This window comes from Phacochoerus africanus, chromosome 1 (assembly GCF_016906955.1).
Source record: "Phacochoerus africanus isolate WHEZ1 chromosome 1, ROS_Pafr_v1, whole genome shotgun sequence".
Taxonomy (NCBI): Eukaryota; Metazoa; Chordata; class Mammalia; order Artiodactyla; family Suidae; genus Phacochoerus; species Phacochoerus africanus.
This window is the reverse complement of record NC_062544.1, coordinates 117,277,378-117,300,733: the sequence shown is the minus strand read 5'-3', so window position 1 is coordinate 117,300,733 and position 23,356 is coordinate 117,277,378. Positions and strand designations below refer to the sequence as shown.

Below are 23,356 nucleotides of genomic sequence, written 5' to 3'. Positions count from 1 at the left end.
CTGCTGCCTTGGGGGACTATAGTTCACTGTACTGATATGTATGCATATGGCATATTGTATTGTAATGGTTGGGGTGGAAGGTATGATAGAAGGCTTTGCCTCTTACTGGCTCTACGGTTTGGATAACTTGCTTGTTGAGCCTCAATGGGAATAATGGCAGGTCCTGCAAATGAAGACGGAAAGTTCTCTGCATAATAACATGTAAATAGAGGACTTTGATAAATGGTATCATGGGGGTGGCTTATTTATTCATTCCACAAACACCTCTTGGGTGTCATGAACTTGAGGAGTAATCCCCAGCACTGGAATATAGCAGTGAAAGAGAAAATTGAGCCCCCTCTCAGGGGTATCGGGAGGGGAGACGGAGAGTGAACGGGACAATGCCAGTGCCCCATGAGTACCTTGCTCTGAAGGAAACAGCAGCCAGTGAGCGAGGATTCCTGGGTGTTCAGTGGAAGACTGCTGAGGCCTGGAGGACAAGAGGAACCCCATCATCTGAGTATTTTACGACATCATGCACATGGATTGCTACTGAATTGAATCTGTATGTTAGTATCTCAAGCTATGTAAGGAATTCCTAGCATTAATGGAGCAAACATGTATATTTTAGATGCCATGTGGAGATCCAGAAGATCCATGGCATCTAATAACTTGTAAAGACAAAAGCTAGTTGATTGTTAAGTGATTAGATCAGGGTTTCTCAACTTCAGCATTATTGAAATGGTAAATAATCCTTTGTTGTGTGGGCTGTCCCAGAATTTGGTGGGTGTTTAACAGCATCACTGGCCTCTATCCACTAGATGCCAGAAGTACCTCCTCTTGTCCCAAATTGTGACAACCACTATTGTGGCAATATTGTGACAGATATTGCCACATGTCCACTAGTGGGCAAAGTTGCCAAGGATGTAATCACTGGATTAGGGGAGTTGATGCCTGCAAAGTCCCCAGCAGGAACTGCACCTGCTACAAGCTGGATATATGAGACAAAGTCACATGAGCCGAAATGCCCTCAAGAGGCCCCCCAGCATATATGTGCCAATTAGAGGCATCTTCACAAATTTCCCAAATTACAGACACTGCAAATGGCTCTCGAGGGTCTATTAAATTATTACGACCTCTAATACTGATAGCAATAAAACTGTGCTCTTCTGCTTATGATTTTAATATTTCACTAAACTATATAGTCTCATAACAAGAGAAATATTATCCTCTGTAGTGCTATACTGTTCATAATGTGAATAATAATACCATATTACCTTATCTTAAAACCATTTCACACAATTAAATACTAGTTTTTAACCACTGCCATCACTATCTCATTTTAGGGTCCTACATCATCTTAATCTAAAGAAAGTATAGCACATGGAGTTGTTCTGTTGTTAATTTTAAGATAAAGGTATCAAACCATTATTCTTGTCTATGCTGTGTTTTACTAGTCTACCCTCAATAAACATTGCAATTGTTCTACTATATTTTAATGAATTTTATCTAGTATATACATATAAAATATATTTTATATCATTAATAGGTACACATATGAAAGTTTTTAATATTTCCATATCTGTTTTTTTATTTTGAAGTTTTAATGGCGTTAATTTTTTAATAGTTATTGTTTTCTACATTTTAGAATATTGTTGCATTGTTACATTCTGATTAGCTCTAGGTGCCTTCTGAATCTGATACCAATTATACTTAATAACAAAGTTTATAATTTTAGTAACTAATTGTGCCATATAATGCTATGTTAAACTGTATCACTTTATAGTTCATCTTCTTAATTATAAGTAACAAACCAAACTTTTTTTTTTTGGGGGGGGGTTGCCTTTTTCTAGGGCTACTCCTATGGCATATGGAGGTTTCCAGGCTAGGGGTCGAATCAGAGCCACAGCAGCTCGAGATCTGAGCCGCATCTGCAACCTACACCACAGCTCATGGCAATGCCAGATCCTCAACCCACCAAGCAAGGCCAGGGATCAAACCCGCAACCCCATGGTTCCTAGTCAGATTCGTTAACCACTGTGCCACGATGGGAACTCCCGAACCAAACATTTTAATAAAAACATTCTGTGATAGAGTATCTTTGGATATGATTGGTGCCAATCATTAATATTGCAGGTAGAAGTCTTAAAAAATGAGCAATGTCAGGATAATAGAGAATATCCTATTACTCCTTGCTTTCTGCAGTAAAGCTGATACTCCCACCTGGTGCTATACCACAGGCAGATGGATGTATCCACAATCACCCCCTACGTTGGTAGCATAGCTCTTACTACTACTGTCATTTGCTTACTTGCTTAAATGTTTATTGAGGGTCTGCTCTGAGCCAGACACTCTGCTCTTACAAAATCCTTGCCTTCTTGGTGTTTATTTGCACCTGGGGAAAGACAAACAATAAGCAAATCCAATGGTAATAACTGTTACAGAGGAATATCAAACAGGGGAGAGGGAAGGGTGGAGCAGTGTAGAAGTAGCAACTGTAAACTGGCAAGTCAGGGTGGACTGTGAAGAAGGAAGGACCTGAAGCAGGTAAAGAAGGAAGGCATGAGATATCTGGGGGAAAGAGTATCCCACAAAGAGGGAAAAGCAGGTGCAAAGGCCCTGAGGTAGGTGCCCACTTAGCATGCTTACGGGGCAGGAACACCTTGTAGGTTGGAGGAATAGTAAAGAAGTATAAAATCTAGTCTTTCTATTCCTACAAATACTGGATTCATTTTAGTATAAAGTAGTACAATAACATTTGTTTGTCTAAAATATCAACAGGATAATGTAGCTTTTTGAAAAGAGTTTAAGTTGATTTCTCCCCATGACTTTTAGATGTCCACTTTCTAAAGAAAGATATTCTCATTTCTATGTAGGCATGGGAATTATTTCCCTTGGAATGGTTACTTGGGAATCATAAGCCAATGGAATCTGTTTTCTTTGGTCCAGGATCCAGTGTTTTAGAAATGCTTACAGGTCTGGGTAGTTTCACATTCTGTAATACATGAGACTGAATTTCATCTCTTGTTTACGGGGAAAGCCAGAAGCCAAATTCTCAAGCAAAAACCTTGACTCATTTGCAGTCATTGTTCTTTTCCTCCTTCAACTCTTCTCAGAATGAATTCATAGATTTATGACTTCTTTATGTCTATTCCCAAATAGTTCAACACTTAAATATTATGGAAGCTTGTGTTCTCCTCCAAATTATGATTTCTATTGAAGTTTTGTTCAACAAAATTCAAGGTTCTGTGTATTAAATTCTGATGTAGACGATATTTTGATTCACTTCTGTAAATATTTTTATAACTGAGAGTGGAGCATCTAAACAATTGTTAAATATTTGTCTAGGATCTGCTTTAGAGTAAAGTCTCTGCCAACAACCATCCTTTCCTGCTGTCTGGAATGGGTGACTTTTTCATGCACTTTCTACTCTGTATTCTCAGCAATCAAATGATAATAAAACCCAAACCAGGAGATTAGGATTTTAATATACTTTATTTAAAAAGTACACAGTTTTAAATTGGTTTCAATGGGTTTCAAGCAGAAGGGACACTGCCCACTCGCAGTCCCGTTTCTGATGAAGAGTGATTATAATGTAGCAAACTCACATTTGCATAACTGGCAAAATAAAAAGATAACTTTTTTGTCAACATATCTTTAAGAGTTTATATCACGCACAGTTTAAAATCATGAGATGCTGATGGTTGGACTATATTTCATGTATCCTATTGTCGCACCATATTTTGGTTCACAGTTTATCCATAACTTAGCATGCCAAGAGAACATCTCCATCAGTGTCACCTTGAGAAGAGCATCAAAAGCAGAGGGAACAGGATAAGGACCATCTTGGCCTGGAGATTCGGTGCACCCCCACACTCCCTCGCATTCTCCTACAGGGAAAGGCAGGGTTGGTTAGAGCAGAGATGGAGACCGAGATGCCTTAAACCTCCCAAGCTATGTGGAGTCCCCAGACATCTCCCCACTCTCCAGTGTATGAACAAAATCATTTGGGACTTAAATGCCAGGAAATGGATCTGTCTACATTTCATGATGTTGGTATGAGACTCTCTGATTTCACTTGTCAACGCATAAAATATTCAAAATGACTCTTTGAATCCTACTAGGCAGAACACTCAAGAAGTCCAGTGCTGCTGGTAGAGATGTCTGTTGTGATTATATTATAAAAGCAAAATATTGGCCTTTGAAGTAAATGATCACATCTAAGGGGCTGATGGTTTCAGAGACTTGGCTATAGAAGGTTTTGTTTTGTTTTTTGTCTTTTTAGGGCTGCACACATGGCATATCCAGCAACACAGGATCTGAGCCACGTCTGCGACCAACACCACAGCTCAACATCAGATCTTCTACCAAACTGAGTGAGGGCAGGGGTTGAATTCGCGTCCTCATGGATACTAGTTGGGTTTGTTACCGCTGATCCACTATAGGAACTCCTGGAAGGTTTTGTGTATGTCTTCTTTTTTATTTGGAGAGAAGAGGCTCTGTTTTACAAAAATGAGATCATATTATTTACTCATTTCTGTATCAAGTTTTAAACCACTAATTGATGGAAATTTCTCCACTTCCATTATTACAGGTCTATTTGATTTAGTTTTTTTTTTTTTTTTACTGAGGATCATTCATCTTCTCATCTGCTCTCCACTGCTCTCCACTCCACTCTACAAAGAGTGCTGAATGTAGGTCCTTAGCAAACAATGATAGCTGCTCCTGCCCCTGCCTAAGATGATGTCCAGGAGTGAGAATGCAGAGTTAAAGGGCATTTTTGCCTTTGATGGCTATTGCTAGATAGTTCCACGGTACTTGTATTTTCTGATCACTCAATGACTTGTTTCTTTCATGTTCTTGGTTTTATTTTATTTTATTTTATTTTATTTTATTTTATTTTTACTTTATTTGCTTCTTAGAGCCGTACCCATGGCACATGGAGGTTCCCAGGCTAGGGGTCGAATCAGAGCTATAGCTCTTGGACTATGCCACAGCTACAGCAATGCCAGATCTGAGCCAAGTCTGCAACCTACACCACAGCTTATGGCAAAACTGGATCCTTAACTCACTGAGCAAGGCCAGGGATCCAGCCTGCAACCTCGTGGTTCCTAGTCAGATTTATTTCCTCTGCACCATGACAGGAACTCCTTGGTTTATTTTTATATGCAGTAGCTTGACATCAATTTAAAGCATTCCTTTTTTTTTTTTTTTTTTTAGGGCTGCACCCACAGCATACAGAAGTTCCCAGGCTAGGGACTGAATCAGAGCTGCAGCTGCTGGCCACAGCCACAGCCATACAGGATCCTAGCTACATCTGTGAGCTGCACTGCAGCTCATGGCAGTGCCAGATCCTTAACCCACTGAACCCAGCCAGGGATCGAACCCATGTCTTCATGGATACTAGTAGGGTTTATTACCGGTGAGCCATACCAGGAATTGTCAATTTAAAGCATTCTTTATGCTTTGATTTATACATATCTTTTCAAGTTCTATAAATTGAATACTAACTTTCATTTACCTTTTACCTTTGAAGAGTTATAATATTTATGTAGTTAAATAAATCTGTTTTTCTATCATAACTTTCTGGTCTTGGATAGGAATATCTCTTCTGTTCCTAGAATTTCTTATTTATTGATTTATTTGAAATATAGCTCATTTAACAATGTTGTATTAATTTTTGGTGTACAGCAAACTGTCAGTTATACATCCCTGTCTCTCTCTCTCTCTCTCTCTCTATATATATATATATATACACATATATAGATAGATAGATAGATAGATAGATAGATAGATATAAACGCACATATCCACATATACATGCACATTCTTTTTCATATTCTCTTCCTTTATGGTTTATCACAGGACATTGGATATAATTGCTTGTGCTACACAATAGGACCTTGTTGTTTATCCATCCTATATACAATAGTTTGCACCTGCTAATCCCAAACTCCTAATCCTTCCCTCCCAAGCTCCTCTCTCCCTCTTGGCAACCACAAGTTTGTTCTCTATGTCTGTGAGACTGTTTCTGTTTCATAGATATGTTCATTTGCGTCCTATTTTAGATTCCACGTATAAGTGATATCATATATTTGTCTTTCTGACTTACTTTGCTTAGTGTGATAATCTCTAGGTCCATCCATGTTGCTGCAAATGTCATTTTTTCATTCTTTTTAACGGCTGAGTAATATTCCACTGTGTGTGTGTGTGTGTGTGTGTGTGTGTGTGTGTGTGTGTGTGTGTGTACACACTACATCTTCTTTATGCATTCATCTGTCAGTGGACTTAGGTTGTTTCCATGTCTTGGCTATTGCAAGTAATGCTGCTGTGAACATAGGGGTCCTGTATCTTTTCAAATTATAATTTTGTCTGTGTATACATACCCAGGAGTGGAATTGCTGGATCATATGGCAACTCTACTTTGAGTCTTTTGAGGAAACTCCATACCGTTCTCCATAGTGGCTGCACCAATTTACATTCCAGCCAACAGTGTAGGAGAGTTCCCTTTTTTCCACATTCCCTCCAGCATTTGTTATTTGTAGATTTTTTTTTCTTTTTCTTTTTAGGGCTGCACCTGTGGCACATGGAAGTTCCTAGGATAGGGGTCAAATCAGAGCTGCAACTGAGGCCTACACCATAGCCACAACAATACTGGATCCAAGCTGCATTTGTGACCCATGTTGCAGCTTGCAACAATGTCACTGAATGACCAGGGATTGAACCAACATCTTCACAGACATTATGTCTGGTTCTTAACCTGCTGAGCCACAACAGGAACTCTTATTTGTAGACTTTTTAATGATGGCCATTTGACTAGTATGAAGTAGTACCTCAGTGTTGTTTTGATTTGCATTTCTATAATAATTAGCAATGTTGACCATCTTTTCATATGCCTACTAGTCATCTGTATGTCTTCTTTGGTGAAATGTCTATTTAGGTCTCCTGCCCATTTTTGATTGAGCTATTTTTGTTGTTGTTATTGAACTGTGTGAGTTGTTTGTATATTTTGGAAATTAAACCCTTACTCGTATCATTCGCAAATACTTTCTCCCAGTCTGTAGGCTGTTTTTTTAATTTTGTTTATGTTTTCCTTTGCGGGGTAAAAAGCTTATAAGTTCAATTAGTTCTCATTTGTTTATTTTTACTTTTATTTCTATTGTCTTGGGAGAATGTCCTAAGAAAACAGTGCTATGATTTACATCAGAGAATGTTTTGCCTATATTCTTTTCTAGTGGTTTTATGGTGTCACGTCTTATGTTTAAGTCTTTAGGCCATTCTAAATTTATTTTTGTGTATGGTTTCAGGGACTGTTCTCTTTTTTAATGGAGATAATTTTATTTTTATTTATTTATTTATTTGCCACACCCACTGCATGTGGAAGGTCCCACACCAACCTGCACCATAGCAGTGACCCAAACCATAGCAGCAACCTGAACAGCTACAGTGATGATGCTGGATCTTTAACCCACTGTACCATGAAGAAACTCCAAAAATGACCCCCCCCTGGTTTTTTGGCCACATCCATGGCATATAGAAATTCTCAGGCCAGGGATCCAACCCATGCCATAGCAGCAATCCAAGCCACTGCAGTGACAATGCCAGACCTTTAACCCAGTGTGCCACAGGAGAGCTCCAAGAGTGTTCTAAACTTCACTGATTTATATGCAGCCAAACAACTTTCCCAACACCACTTGCTGGAGAGACTGTCTTCTCTTCACTGTATGTTCTTGTCTCCTTTGTCAAAGTTTAATTGACTGTAGGTATGTGGGCTTATTTCCGGGCTCTCTATTCTGTTCCATAGAGCCATATGTCTCTTTTTGTACCAATACCATGATGCTTTTATTACAGTAGCTTGGTAGTATTGTCTGAACTTTGGAAGCATTATTATGCGTCCTGCTTGGTTCTTTTTCCTCAAGATTGCTTTGGCAATTCTGTTTTGTCATGGTTCCATATGAATTTTAGAATTATTTGTTCTAGTTCTGTAAAAAATTTCATGAGTAATTTGATAAGGATTGAATTAAATCTGTATATTGCTTTGGGTAGTATGGCTATTTTAACAATATTAATTCTCCTGATCGAAGAGCATGGATCCAATCTCTAGAATTCCTTGTGAGAACATCACTTACCATTCAAGTCCATTCTATACTCTCCCCTTTGAATGGAAACTCTGCCATATATAAGAATTTCTATTCTGTTCCACCAACCTCATCTCACTGGGTCTAGAAACTTAAAGAAAAAAAATACCGATTTTCTTTTTTTTAGTGTTTATCATGTATCTAGTTACTAAAGCAAATCATTAACTCTAGAAGATTTTTACTCTAATGACTTTAGTGCCAAGTATGCAGTTCTGATATTAATTGAAGTGGTTTTAGTGGTTTTGGACTATTGTTCATATTTCTGTTTTACATAGAGCTTTCATGAGGGGTGATTACTGAATTTTATCAAAAGCCTTTTTGCATATATTGTTAATAAACTCTCCCTTGAATATAAAAGTAAATATTCTCAATAAATCTCTTTCTTAATACTATACTCACTTTAAAATCTTTTCTAGGATTTGGAGAGTTTAAATAACATTAAAATTATTTGCTATTTATAGGTGAAATTAACAGCTAGCTGGCTCTGATGGCATTTTAAAAAATGGATTGCTTCTCAGTCTACCTATAGTAACTGGTCTAGGTAAGTTCTCCATTTTTCAAGGTAGGGGTGGAGTTAATTTTTAAATTTGCATTTTTTGCTATATTTAAGATTTTTTGCTTACAGCATTGCAGGGGCTAATTCATCTACATCTATGATAAGTTTACACTTCTCAGTACTAAACTTAATTTTTCTCTGATCATTACTTTTTGGTGTAAATGCATTGCCTTTATAGTTCTGGGATTAAGGGGGTTTAAGGGCTTATCATTCTACCTTTATATATTGCGACTCTTGAACTGACATTAATATTGCCAATTTTGCTGTACATGAATTTCTTATAAATAAAAGGCTGCCTAAAAGCAAGCAGTTTTATTTAACTAAAAGTTGAAATAAGTAAAACAAGATGGTCAGAGCCACTTTATGTGTAACAGTGGAAAGTGATAAAATTATAGCACATCTGTAATAGTGAAGATAGTAAAGAGACTTTAAAAACATATACATGGATATAATAAGAAAAGACTATTAAGCACTAAATAAGAAGGTATTGAGGAGCTGAAAGCAGAGTACTATGTAGCCTTTCTGTATATTCTTCTTTGGTTTATCTGAAGGGGATTATTTTCTCAAGAGTAAACTTTTGAGCAATAGTTCTTTGATGATTGTGAGATTCTCAGGTTGAGAAAAGAGTAGAAAAGGGTCCTCAGACTTACCTCAGGATGGAAGCCATGACAAGATTCTGGACGCCTTCTGATTTTCTGGGCCTTTAAACGTTCACATTTAAGGGATTCGTTATGTTGACTGTAGTTAAGGCATATTTCCGAGATGTTCCTTTTCCTTACTCTGATTTCAGAGGTCAAAACCTGGCACTAAACCCCCTTAATGATTTCTCTAACAGTGGAAAGGATATCCTCTCTCCCTCTATAAGATTTCTCCCCTACACTCCTTATGGTCGATCCCCCTTACCAGCTTCATCAGTAGTGGCTGGACCTACACACAAAAGGATATACCTGATTTCAATGGGTGCCATGGTGATGGGGGCCACAGACTCACAGAGGCAGCTACTGTCCACCACCACCATGAACAGATTGCTGCTTGGGATCTGCTGGATGACAAAAGACCTGTTGGAACAAGAGGCAGAGAGACAGTGAGCGGTCATTTATCATCCCTCAAGTTAACAGCCATGAGGAAACAGCCAGGGTAGGGGAAATGATATAATATTTTGGAAAACAAGGTGCCTCCTTCCATGAGATTCTTCACTTTCAAGTATGAAGCTTCACTAAGACAATAGTTTATAACCTACAGCTATGTCCCTACCTAGCTCATAAAACTCATCTTGTAAAGATTGGACTTTTGTGTGCATGAAACAAGTGAGCCAGAGTTGGTTAAATCACCTCAATTTCTAAGGTCTAAGAGGTGAGGCTTTTCCAAAACTCATTTCCTTCTCCAAGGATGTAAACATTATCCCGAGTTGCATTTGATGTTCTTTGGGGTGGATTTTTCTCTCCTCCCTCCCTCGAGGATAGACTGAAGCTATGTCACACGAATGGCAAAGGAGAAGTGAACTTCCTAGCCCTTTCCCTGAACCAGTTTGCACAATGTCGGCCCACAATAGAGGTACATTGTTTTGGGTAAAATTAATACTAACTTTAAGGTGTTCCATCCTTCTCAGAGACCAAGACATGTTGTTACTAAGGACATTTAGTGCTTCTGATATTCCAGGTATGTACAGCTAGGCCAACTTAATGAACTAGTAAGCTTAATGGCACCTCTTTCTCATCTTATCCAACAGTGAAATGACAAAGTAATGTCACCATAAAAATAATTTTTGAACCAGCAATACCAGTCACTCATTAGAGGAATATATTAGAGAGCAAACCCCATATTCTTTTAGAGCCAACAGGTTAGCTAAATATTTAGCCCCACGTCTAGAATCTCTGTCAGATAATTTTTCATGATATTTAATCAAATCAGTCTAATCACATGAATGAAACTATAACCTAAAAAAATGGTCAATTTCTCTAAAAGTTAACTTCATTCATCTTTCTCTCAACAAATCTGTTCTATTCTCTGGACTGTATCCAGTATAACAAGATAGGACATGAATATTTTTGACCATAGTGTACAAACTGATAAAACACCAAAGGTGTTTGACGAATGCATAATTTCTTTAAAATACAGAGCAAAAACTCTTCACATCTAAGCAATATAGAATATAAGTTATTTTCAAACGTGGAACTGCGACTCATTCCAAAAAGCAAAAAGCATCAATGATATGTTCATCTTTCACAGTAGGGCACAATTAGAAATTAATAGCAAGATTATGATACACGTAGTGGAAATTAAGGGTTAAAAACACATCAAATTCACCCTTGACAATCTGAGAGCAGCCCAGACTCACATCTGTGCAGTATGGCCTTAAATATTTTTACTGGGGAAAAAAACCTGTAAATAAATGAACCATGTTTTTGAAACAAGAAGCTAGAAAAATAAGAACAAAAGCCTGCCCCTCAGTCTTCCCTGTGGTACACTGGGCTGAGTATTGCTGCCCCTCTCCCAAGTCCAACCTTCAGGCTCCTGCAAGGATGTGACTGATGGAAGAAGAGAGAGGTAATCATTGTACAAATAGTTTCTCTTGTCTCCTAACCATTTCCTTCAGTTTACACAAAACTCTCCTCTAAACTTACCTTCGGCTACCACCCTATTTCACTGTCCTCATTTACAGAACACCCCCTAAAAAGAATTATCCACAGTCTCTCTCTCTCTCTCTCTCTCTCTCTCTCTCTCCTCTCTCACTTCTCTCCTTTCCCAAATCAACTCCAGTAAGGACATCAATGACCTCACCGCCCTTCTTCTCAAGCTCCTTTGCCTCCACTGTCTGCCCTCACAACAAATTTCCCTGAGAGAAAGGCTGCATGTGTCTGCCCATGTTATCTGCCAGCCCCAACACCTAGAGTTATGCGAAGGACAGAGCAGACCCTCAATAAATATTCACCAAATCAATGACAGAATGAACTTATAAAGATAAAAGCAGCATAAAATGCAAATAAAAAATGTAAAGATAACTGAAAAAACCAAACTGGCTTAAAAGGACAGGGACATAAGTCCACTTCAGGCAATCCTGATCAGGAAAAAAGAAGTCACAAAGTTACAATAAAACCCAAAAGATACAGAAGCATTTTAAACATTTTAGGTGAGTGTTATGTATATCATTACAAATAATTTGAGAACTTAGAGCAAACACACTTTGGGTAATAAAGTACAAATTATCAACATTTGGCCAAGCTATAAAAAACACAAGTAAACCAATTGCATGAAAAAAAAACTGAAATGCTCATTGAGAATCTACCCCCAAGTGAATACTACCAGATCACCCAAAGAACAGATATTGCTGTGTTCATAGAAAATCCATGCGAACCCACTGACCAGCTATTAGAACTAAGAAAAGAACTAAGCAAGCTGACCAGTTACATAATCAGCATATAAAACCACAGCTTTTCCCTGACACTAGCAATAACCAATGAAAAAATATTTAGGAAATAAAGAGCTATTGATAGTAACAATAATTACTATAAAATGCTCAAGAATAAATCTGGAAAAAGGCATTTCTTTATGAAGAAAATGACAAACTTTATTGAACATAAAAAAAAACCTAAGAAATCCACAGTGATTGTGGAAGGGAACATATTACATATTAAAGGTGTCATGTAACCTTCAATCAACCTTTAATTAAAAGTAATCACAATAAAAATCTCAATAGGAATTTGATGGAATTTGAGGTGATGATCCCAAGATTCTTTCAAAAGATCGAATATAAAGAATACTTGGGACAACTGTATGAAGTTTAGGTTTTTTTTTTTTTAATTTTTTGTATCTTTTTTGGGCCACAGCCACAGTATATGGAGGTTCCCAGGCTAGGGGTTGAATCAGATCTGGAGCTGCTGGCCTACACCACAGCCACAGCAACAGCAATGCAGGATCTAAGCCTCGTCTGCAACCTTACAGCTCACAGCAGCACCGGATCCTTCATCTACTGAGTGAGGCCATGGATTGAACCTGTGTGCTCATGGATGCTAGTCAGATTCGTTTCCAGCAAGCCATGACAGGAACTCCTAAAGTTGAATTTTATAAAAAGGAAAGAGAAGGGAAGATGCTTGCCCCTAACCAGTATCAAAACCCTCAAGATGATTTACAGAAGAAGAAACAGAGTTGGACAACTAATAGGTAAAAATAAAGTTTCACTCTTACTAAAAATTAGATAAATATACATTGAAATGAAATTAAAACAATGAAATGCACTTTTCACTAGCAGAACGGCAAAAAAATAGGTCTCTGGTAATATCAAATGATGGAGAGTGTGAAGAAGTGAATAGTATCCTACACTACCAGTAGGAAAGTGAACTTTTACAGGCACTTTGAGAACAATCATTATTGTTAACAGTGAAAATCATTTAGATCCTATTTTTCTAGTAGTTTTGCTTCTCAATAAGAGAAACTGTTGTACGAGAGCCTGAGAAGACATATAGAAAGATGCTCATTTAGAGGAGGAGAAAACAAAACACACCTGGAAGTCCATCAATAGACTCAGTAAACAACAGTGTGTCTATTCCAGGGTCTATTTGGCACCAGATGAAAGTGTGAAAGAGATGTCTACTGTCATGAAAGGATACCCAAAACATAGTAGGTGGGGAAATAATGTTGCAAAACTATACATAAAGTATAAATATGGAAGAATACTTAGAAATACTCATCTAAGGGTATTTGACTCTGATACAGAGAACAAGAAAAAAATGAATGAGATAGGTAGATTTATCAGATGTGTTGGGGAGAGATAGTAAATCAGTAAGCAATCCATGACTCATGGTCCCATAGAAGGAATAAATGCACAGAACAAATCTAGCACATGTGGTTAGAGCACAAATAAAAAAGGATAGGAGTTCTCCTGCGGTACAGTGGGTTAAGGATTCCGTGTTGTCACTGCAGTGGCTTGGGTTGCTGCTGTGGCACAGGTTTGATCTCTGGCTCGGGAACTTCCACACACCATGGGTGTCGTCAAACAAACAAACAAAAAAAGACAGAACATATGAAGTGTCTTCCTAGAGATAAAAGGGAATGGAATGACCAAGTGGAATTAAATATTTATAAGGCACAGATTATGTCATCTCCAGATTGACAGTCCTCATCTATGATCTCCTTAAATCAACCTACTGGCAACTCCCACTCTCTGTCTGAGACACGCAGATAAAAGTCATGGCTGCTCATTAGGTTAGAGGCACTTTACGAATCTGACCTTTCATCTCTCCAAGGAAGCATGCATGTCCTGCCTCTAGGCACCTTCTCTCTGCTAGCCTCCATTCCTACCTTCAAGTCTGGTCCTCCTACCACAGTGGGAGAGAGAGCAAGGGAGGAGAGGATGGGGTGGCGGGGGACAGGAGAGTAGTGGTGGGGGAGAGAAGACTGGGAATAATTGTCCTGGCAGACTTAACCTTATATGTGTAACACTGGAGTTCCTTAAAAGGAAAATGTGTACAAGTATTCTTAAAATATTTATAAAATCAAATATTGTGCTGGGGCAAAGAATATGGATTTTCTCATTTCACAAAAGAGGAAACTGGGACTCAGAAAGCATAAGTCAACTTCTATAGAAGCTATACGAATAAGACATAATCGTGCCCATTTTAGAGATGGAGAAATGAGAGCCTAAGTTACTTCCTGGAGTAACAGGGGCAGAGCTACAAGCCTCTAGAGGCCAGGCCTGTTGTGGGGCTGCTACTATAGGCAGAAGACTTTCTGTTTTGTACTGGAGTTATCAGTGCTCAAGCTCCTTGAGGCCAGACCCAGTGATCACTCGACACAGATGCTCAATGACAGTGCAAGATAGTAGTCCTTTGAACACATTTATCCTCCAAAGTAAAGGCTCTCCAAGTGTTGCCATGAAGCCCCACTGCAAATTTCCCTTCTTTATTTACCCCAGGCCTAGGAGATGAAAATCCCTCCAGGCAGCTATTACTGCAGTGGAGGAAAACAACCCCCTACGAAGGATTTGCCAGCGGAAAGATTAACTGCTTTTCCATATTTTAAAGACTTACTGTCTGCTTATTAACATGGTTCTTCGGAGGGGTCTGGCCAATGTTAGCTGTACATTTATGTGCACAACGTGTATTTATGGCCCAGGGTGCAGGGTTGAACTTCATAAAACACACCTCCATCCAGCTGGGCCCAGCAGCCAGACTGACATCACTGTGCAGAGGAACCATGGCCTGGGGGCCAAAAAAGGCGGAAGGGAAATGCCTCAACAGAGAATCACAGCGGTTGTTTCTAAGCAGGGATAGGTCAAAACGCATAAAATAAATTAGGTCCTCAAGGGAAAGAGTATAGGGAAGAGGGAAACAATTTTGATGTGTCCATTGCCAGAACTGAAATAACCCAGTCCTCCCTTTTCCATTCACGACAGACCGGGAAAGAACTAGAGAAAAAAAGATGATGCAATTTCAAGACAATCTCCCTTGACAAGAGGGACTATCTGCTGAAGAGGCTTTGCTGCCCAGATGACGAAAGTGGTCATGCTGTTCCCCTAATGCTGCCTGGACAAGTCTTTGTGGTGGGGGTACCTATGGCTAAGATTCCCAGAGGACCCCAGGGTGTGCATCTGGGGAACTTGGTTGGCTTTCTTTTCATTAATTGGGTACAAAACTGTGGCTTGACAGTGGTAGGATTTTAAAGTCTTTCATGGTTTATAGATTTTTACCATTTACAAATTTTCCATATTTGAGCCAAAGGTAAAAGACAATGAATAAGTCGCAGGGAACTGATGTGGATTTGGCATTGATCCAGTTTTGGGTGGGACTATTCTCCAGTTGGGTCGGGTACATGGATCTCCAAAGGCTCCTATTCTTGGAGTTCCTGTTGTGGCTTAGTGGTTGATGAACTGAAACCCGAATCTGACTAGCATCCATAAGGACACAGATTTGATCCCTGCTCTCATTCATTGGGTTAAGGATTTGGTGTTGCTGTGAGCTGTGATACACAGCTGGCAGCTACAGCTTGGATTTGACCCCAGCCTGGGAACCTCCATTTGCATGCCCCCCCGCCCCAAAAAGGATCCTATCCTCTTTGGAGGTGGGTAGATTCCTGTCTTTCCCCAACATGCCCCCACATGCTCTACACTGACCCAGACCCTTAGGTTGTGGAGAGCAAACATTTGGTGATGGACTGCTTACATTTAAACTAGAAATTAAATATTGAAGCTGTGTTTGAGTCCATAGCTGTGCTATCCTGCAGCATGGGGGAGGCAAAAGGGGAACACTAGTACCGACTCCTGGCTGAGTTCAAACAAGGTGAAATGATGATGAGCAGGGCCTCACTTGCTCACCCCAAAAGTGTCAGTCCCAGGAAATTCCACAGGTGAATCATGTTAGCATGTCAAGGCATATGTAGTTCCAAAATATTTAAGTTGCTTTTGAGCACAAGGAAAGAAGGAAATACGTCAAATTCTTTTTATTAAGGGTCTTGATATGAAGCCTGACCATGATTATACCAGAAAGACAGGCAAACAGAAAGAAAAGAAAAAAAAGCCACAGAATAATCTCTTTTTATGAATATTGATGCAAAGATCTTAAATGAAATGCAGCAAACAGACTTCAGTAGGACATTGAAATACAGCACACAGCAGTGAGGATTAACCCAGGAATGCAAATGAACAACCTTATTGAGTTGTCTCAGCTTAACAGAGATAGAAACATGAAACAGCTTTTTCTGAAGTCTCTTATTTTTGAACCTACTGTATTGAATTCCTGCCTTCTCATCTCTGAATGATGTTATGTATAGATTCTCCAACTTTTTGAACAATTGATGTTAATAAAATTAGTCCAATCTAGTTTAATACTTTAATTTCATATCTAGTTTGAAGATCTACACTGTCCATCCTTCAAGCTTCTGTTTTCTAGCTTTTTCAGTCATTTGGGGCAAGGAAAAAATGGAGCAGCAGAGGCAAGCATTTCCAACTCACCAGGTCATGGTGCAATCTCTTAATCATAGCTTGTAACAACTTGGCCTTTGGTGCTCCCCATGTGGCCAGGCATCCAAATGCAGACTTTTTTGTGTGGTTATCATGATTCTCCCAAAGACCTAGAGCTCCTCAGTGTGGCCCCAACATGACCATTCATTGCAACTCTTGCCATCAGCAGTCACTCCACAGCCTCTTGCCCTTAGTGTGGTTCTCCTGGAGAGCAGTCCTCATGTTGCTTTAGGCAAGGTGGCCGTGATCTTCCATATTGTCTACCTGCCCTCTGGGAAACAGGCATCTTTGCTGGCCCAGCCACAAGCTACTTTAGTGCTGCCTCTTCTCCAAACCTAGCCATCTCCCTCCAGATCTCTTTTTCCCTATTCAGATAGAACATATCAGCACTCCCGCCACCCAGAGGACACTGGCCCAGTGCTCAACTTCTCTTCTTTCAGATACCTCCAAAATACAGAAGGGATTTGGGGAATTCCCCACCAGGCCTCTGGCTCCCAGCAGGAAAAAAAACACCCCCTGGAGAAAAACACCTCTTTCCATAAACCTTGATCTCTTCCTTGTTAGGCCCCTCACCAGTCTTTGAGTGGCAGACTGAGGTGGGCCAGTTGTAGACCCTCCAAAACACTTAGGAGAGGGGGTCATGAGGATGCTTTCCACTCTAAATTTGTGCCAGCCAAATGCCTGCTCTCTTTAGAACCTATGATGCTCAGTACCAATTTGTCCTCACTCAGTCGGGGGCTACAAGGAAAGCCCCACTTGACTTCCTGTTCACATTCTTCCAGTAAATCTATTCATGAAGGACACCCTGTCTAGAGGTGGAAGAGGCAGTGCTGTGGGATCTGTCCAATAGATCCAATAGATGCTTATATGGCATTTGACCAAAAAAAAAAAAAAAAAAACAACCATCCTTGAAAACAATCCTTGAGAGAATAGTAATAGGCACTTGACTATGAACCAAATTTAGCATCAGGCTGCGGAATAAATCAGAGGTGTCTAATTAGAGTCGGAAGAAGGCATGAAGGCTCTTTCTCCCCTCTATTATTCGTCATTGTTCTGAAAATGCCAGCCTCTGCAATTAAATCAGAGAAACAAGGGATGATTAAATGTTCAAACAAAGAAAGTATTCGCAGGTATCTAAAATATCCCCTTGTTCCCAATCCCAATAATTATTTCCCTTGGTCCCCTGTATCTCTTAATGGTCCCACCATCTTTAGAGCAACATAGGCCAGAGATCTTGAAGTAATTCTCAAGCCTTTTCTCTGTAAACATCAATGTGTCCTGATGTGACCATTTCCTCAATGCTTCCCAAATCCATCCTTCCATCTACCATGCCAAGGTCCAGCTTTATGGAAAGGTGACCAGTGCAGTTACACAGGGACCTACACTTAGAAAGGACTGTTACTTGGAGTTTACTGCTCTGCAAGCAGAGCAGTCTTAAAATTTTTAATTTTATCTTTGAATTTTCATTCTATAAGCGAGGTCCAAGGGACAATGGAGCATGCCTGAGGGGCATGGGAGGTGGGAGGTTCTTAGCTGCTGGGCTCCTGCCCTGGACCAGGCAATCTTATCGCCCTCCAACCCTGGCAAAGGTCTGGGTGCAGGTATGAGGAGGAGCAAGGCATGGTGGGAGCTGGAAGCACTATAGCATATTCAGTCTGTGACCAGGGTGAACCTTTCACCTACCCCTTTATCCAGGCACCAAGTAGGTCTTGATGTTAAAATGGAAATCCCTTAGCAATTGACCATTCACTATGAGATGGGGGGGTGGACCTGTGGAGGGAAGATTGAGTCTCGTTCTCTAAGTCAGACATGGCACCTCAGTCCAGTTCTAGCGGAAGGGACAACCCAGCAGCCAGCGGGATGCACATTCCACTGAGGAACAGAGACAGAATCTGGGGTGTCTATGAGAGTCTGCACTTTCCCAGTGAGTGTCCCTGGGCCTGATGGAGCACAAAATCCAATAGCAGATTAAAATGTCATGACAGGTCAAGAAAGACCGCAGAAAAGAGGAAATGTTTTACGTTTCAATATCTTTAATAACACCTTTTTCCTGCTTTTTGAACAAGCAGCCCATATTTTTGTTTCGTCCTGGGCCCTGTAAATTAGGTAGCTGGCCCTGCCAACCTGCATGATTTCCGGGGTACCTTCCAAGGGTTTCCCTGCCATAGCCTCTTGTCTGTTCTTGAGGTGGGAAAATTCTTCTCAAGTGCAGGAGTCACTCCATCCCTCTCTTCCCACTTGCCCCTGCCCCCTAGTATCTGCCCAATGGTCTGTGCTGAAGTGAAACAAACAAAGCCCTGTATGATCCAGTGTACCTTCTCCCTCCAGCCAGATAAGTTCAACTGCCCCAAACCCTAAGTTATCATGCTCCTTCCCAACAACCAAACCTTCTGACCTGCCATGGGTCCTTGAATACACCATACTTCCTTTCTCTCAGTGCTGGGACTGAGGTGAAGTTCTAATTCTTAGCCTGGGCTGCCTATTGGAATTGCCTGGGGAGCTTTTTGTTTTACCTTGTTTATTTAGCTCATAGCTGGACACGACTAAACCAAATTACATTAGAATCCCTGAATGTAGTACCAAGCCTTCTGTATTTTTTAAAGATACTTGAGTGATTCCTACTAGTATGGATGAGCACTCCTCAAACTGAACATGTTACAAATGACTTGAGGAACTGGTTAAAACTCAGATGCTGTTCAGTGGGATTAAGGGGACACCAATGACTCTGCTGTTCTCATCTGCTCACAGGTAATGCTGATGTACAAGCTCAGGGACCAAAAGATTAAGTGTTGCAGTCACTTCTACCCAAACCCTTGGAGAACCCTGATTCAGTTCTAAATGACTTAATGTTACTTCCTCCATAAAGCGTTCCCTTACACAACATTCTCTTTCATTCTGCCATGACATACATACCTAGATCACCCCTATACAAACATACTCTTCTATAGGCATATGGAGCAGAATAGCCTTTTTCCACTCTTGGACCCCCACACCAGAAAAGGCTGGAACATAGACATCAACATTCTATGCTATATTTGGAACTATATGAACACTGTCAGCCATGGAAAAATTCTCTTGTGATAAACCTGGTGAACACATAGAAGAGCTATCCTCTAGAGTAATTAAAAATGAAGTTCAGCGAGAAGTCCCTCTGAGTGTCAGACAGAAGGCACAGTTCATTCTGGCCCAAAATCCACAACCTGGATCTAACCATGGGCAATATCAGACAAACCCAAATTGAGAGTCATTCTGCAAAGTTCCCAGCCTACAGATGTCAAAGATGTCAAGGAAAACTGAGGCACCTGTTCCAGATTGAAGGAGACTGGAGAGGCACAACAACTCAATGCAACATGGTGTCCTGAATTGGATCCTCTGATATGAAAGTTATTCCTGAGGGTTTTCACAGAAAGGGTTGTATTGGAATTCTTGGTACTGCCCTTAACACTTTCTGTATTTTGAAACTGTTTCAGAAGAAAAGTAGACAGAAAAAATTGCAATGTAGAAAAAAAGAAGTCATGAACAAAACAAGCAAATGATAGTTCCCTATCATAAGCTCAAATCAAAAGTCATGAGGACAGATGCTTCGAATTTCAGAAGTCATTTGGCCACCATGCTGCTGCTCTCCCATGGGGCCATGATACCTTATTCTAAGGTTGGTGGCAGTCGGGACTGATTTACTCAACAATACAATTCAGTGCGCAAGCCAGCAGTCTTTCCCTCCCTTTCTTTCTCTCTTTCTTTTTTCCTTCCTTTCTTTCTCCCTCCCTCATTCCTTTCCTCTGTCTCCCTCGATAACCAGAAAGCTAATTTTTTTTAATTCAGTAAATTTTATCTCCTTCTAGACTTCTGAGAGTGAGGCACAGATCTCTATTCTTGTTTTCTAGGCCTCAGCTCAGTATTAACACACTTTTTGACTAATGGTTGCAAAACAATGAAAGACAAGAATATAATTCAAAATAGTACAAGTTCCCAGGCAAATGAGTTATGCAGAATACAGTACAAGGTTTAAGCAGCCCAGAATTGTTTATTCTAACAATTGTTCAAGATACAAAACCTTTTTACTTCTAGTTGATTTCAGAAAAAAAGAGGGCCATGCCCAGCCCTTCATGGCAATTTTCTTTGATATCCAATCTCCCTTCTTTGGTACTAATATCCTATTCTTTATCCGGCAATCCACCTTTCCTCCAGGCAGCCCAGGTGCTGCTGAGGAGCTAGCCATGCCCAGGCATGTTCCCTTGGCCTAAGCTGACTGGGACAACTTCTTCCCCTGAAGAAAGTAACTGGTTCAGAGATGGGCACTGGACCTAAGTCACTCCAATCAGACAGAAACTCTGAATTCTTATTTCTACTCGTAACTTGTGAGAACAGGGAAGCTTTCAGACATTGGAGCCAAGGGCCACTTTCCTATGCTTATGAATGGAAAAAGCAATGAGAAAACCTGGGTCTTGGTCCTAACCTGTTGGAAACTGGAGTAAGCCTTACCTGAAGCCTAGATTTGCTTTTCTGTTTAAGAATACTTAAAGAGAGCTTTCTGTTACTTGTAAATTAAAGGATACTAGGCAATATACTACAAAATTCCTTTCAGTGGTCATCACATTACCTGATCAAATTACAATTGGAAAACTTAGGCATTGGGGAGCTGAGCCCTAGAAACCATTATCATGGCTCCCATTAGGTGTACCTCAGATGGCCTGCCAGGAACCAAAGTGGTGCAGGCCTTTCCAGTCCATTTCACTAGAGTAGGAAATGTGCTGTGTTTTCATAGTTAAGAGCTGAGATGAAATGGGAAGAGCATATTGTCTTTGTTATTCTTATTTATTCGAACACGTATACAATGGACACATTATGGCATTCCATTTGTGACTTGCTGATGGGAAGGACACACAAAAAGCCCAAATGATGCTTTGTCTGCAGGGCACAATGTCCCATGGTGGTATTTATTACAGTGCAGACAGAATGAGTCAAAAGAGCCATAATAATGACCTTCACTCATCCTCAGCCCCACTAAGGATTTGCTGAGATTTACAGTGCCGACCCAGAGCTGGAAAACCACTTGGGCAGGAAGCTCTTTGGCATTATCAGCCCAAGGCAGGTGGCAAGGAAAGCTATTTTGTGTTTGAAATATGGGGGAAAGAGTCTCATAGAATGAAAAGCAAAAGGGACCCAATTTTCTTTTCTCATCTTGTAAGAAGAAAAATCTCAAAAGAGCTGACAACAAAAGATATTTTAAAAACTTGGCTATTATTTGAGCTTTTTAGTCTTTTTATTTATTTATTTTTTGTACTACAGCTTTCAGTAAATCCTCTTAATTATGACATGAACCATTTTCTTCTAATCCCTTAAGAAGAGTAAGGAATTTGTTAAATATTTTCACTGGAACTATTAATGTCTTGTCTTATAAATAATGAGAATAAGAGCTAACATTTATGGAGTGTTTACCTAGTGCCAAGTGCTTTTCCAAGTAGTTCCCCTTTAATCTTCACACCAACTCAAAGAATTATCATCTTCATTTTAAAGATGAAAATGTTTATGCTTTGATATGTTAAACAATTTTCCCAAGGCCTAAAACCCATCAAATATCAAAGTATCAAAACTCTATAAAGCCAGATCTATCTGACTAGAAGTCTTTATTTAAATGATTACACTTTGGTAATCACCATCATCCCTTCCATTACAGTCATCACCATCTACTGCTTACTGAGCCCTTACCACAGCAGTCATTTGCATGACGGTCTTTTACCTAAAACCCACTTCTTTCTTTTTTTCTTTTTCCTTTTGGCTGCACCCACAGCATGTGGAAGTTCCCAGGCCAGGGACTGGACCTGCGCCACAGAAGGGACCCATGTCACAGCAATGACAATGTCAGATCCTTAACTTGCCAAGCGACCGGGGAAATCATAAAACTTTTTGATTTCACAACAGTTCTAGGAGGCAGGTCATATTATTCCCAAGTTATAAACAAGGCACCTGGAGATTTAAAGAATGTAAATAATTTGGTTCCATCTTGTTTGAAGGTAGCACAGGTAATAGGTATTAGAGCCAAGTTCTGTATTTAGGCTCTCAAACTTGACTCCTTCCATCACTCCTTAAAAAATCAAAATATACATGGAAAAGTGTTCTGGGAAAAATTCACTGATAAACTGAGACTGGAGAACCTAACCCTTGACTGAAGGATTCAAACTGGCATTGCCTTGGATTCACAATTATAATCTCCTACTTCACAGTCTTCTACAATCTCCAAGTGAATTGCTGGGTTTATTACGAAAAATAGAACAACATCATAATGAACTGTGAAGAAGTCTAAATAGATGCAAAAGTAAAAGAATTCACTGGGGAGTTACATATCTAATTTTAACTGGCAAAGTCATATTCTAACATCAATCATTGCTTTCTAAAAGATTGGGCAGCTTACATTACAATAATAAAAACCATTTCATCCAGCATGCTATGTTAAGCAAAAAAAAAAATAATAATAATAATAATAAATAGGCTAGGTATAAGTTTTGTATAGAAAAAAAAAAGACTAGAAGGAAATACAGTGCCATTTAAAAGCTTACTTATCCACAACCTATAGAAGAAGAAACTAGGCAACGTGCCTGAAGATATTGCCTAATTGTCTAATAAGACATGGAGCTGGGACTCAGATCCAGACTATCTGGCTTTAGAATGTAAGCATATAACTTCTCTGCCTCAATTCTGAGTTGTGAGATTGTATGTGATTTTTACTTT

The 23,356-nt window shown here is 39.7% G+C and overlaps 1 protein-coding gene across 3 annotated transcripts in view; it reads right to left on the bottom strand.

The window, feature by feature from the left end:
* Positions 1–412: 412 nt before the first annotated feature.
* Positions 413–23,356, bottom strand: part of CACNA2D3 (calcium voltage-gated channel auxiliary subunit alpha2delta 3) — a 795,368-nt gene continuing 772,424 nt past the window's right edge. For 2 of the 3 annotated variants that reach the window (XM_047777060.1, XM_047777070.1), the window contains 3 exons: positions 9,619–9,731; positions 9,324–9,406; positions 3,456–3,869 (listed from right to left, as the gene is read on the bottom strand). In XM_047777060.1, the coding sequence (XP_047633016.1) occupies positions 3,777–3,869; positions 9,324–9,406; positions 9,619–9,731 (289 nt within the window). In that variant the 3' untranslated portion in view covers positions 3,456–3,776. Of the gene's footprint in view, positions 470–2,290; positions 2,375–3,455; positions 3,870–9,323; positions 9,407–9,618; positions 9,732–23,356 lie in introns of those variants that run through there. The other variant, XM_047777080.1, reaches the window with a different exon arrangement.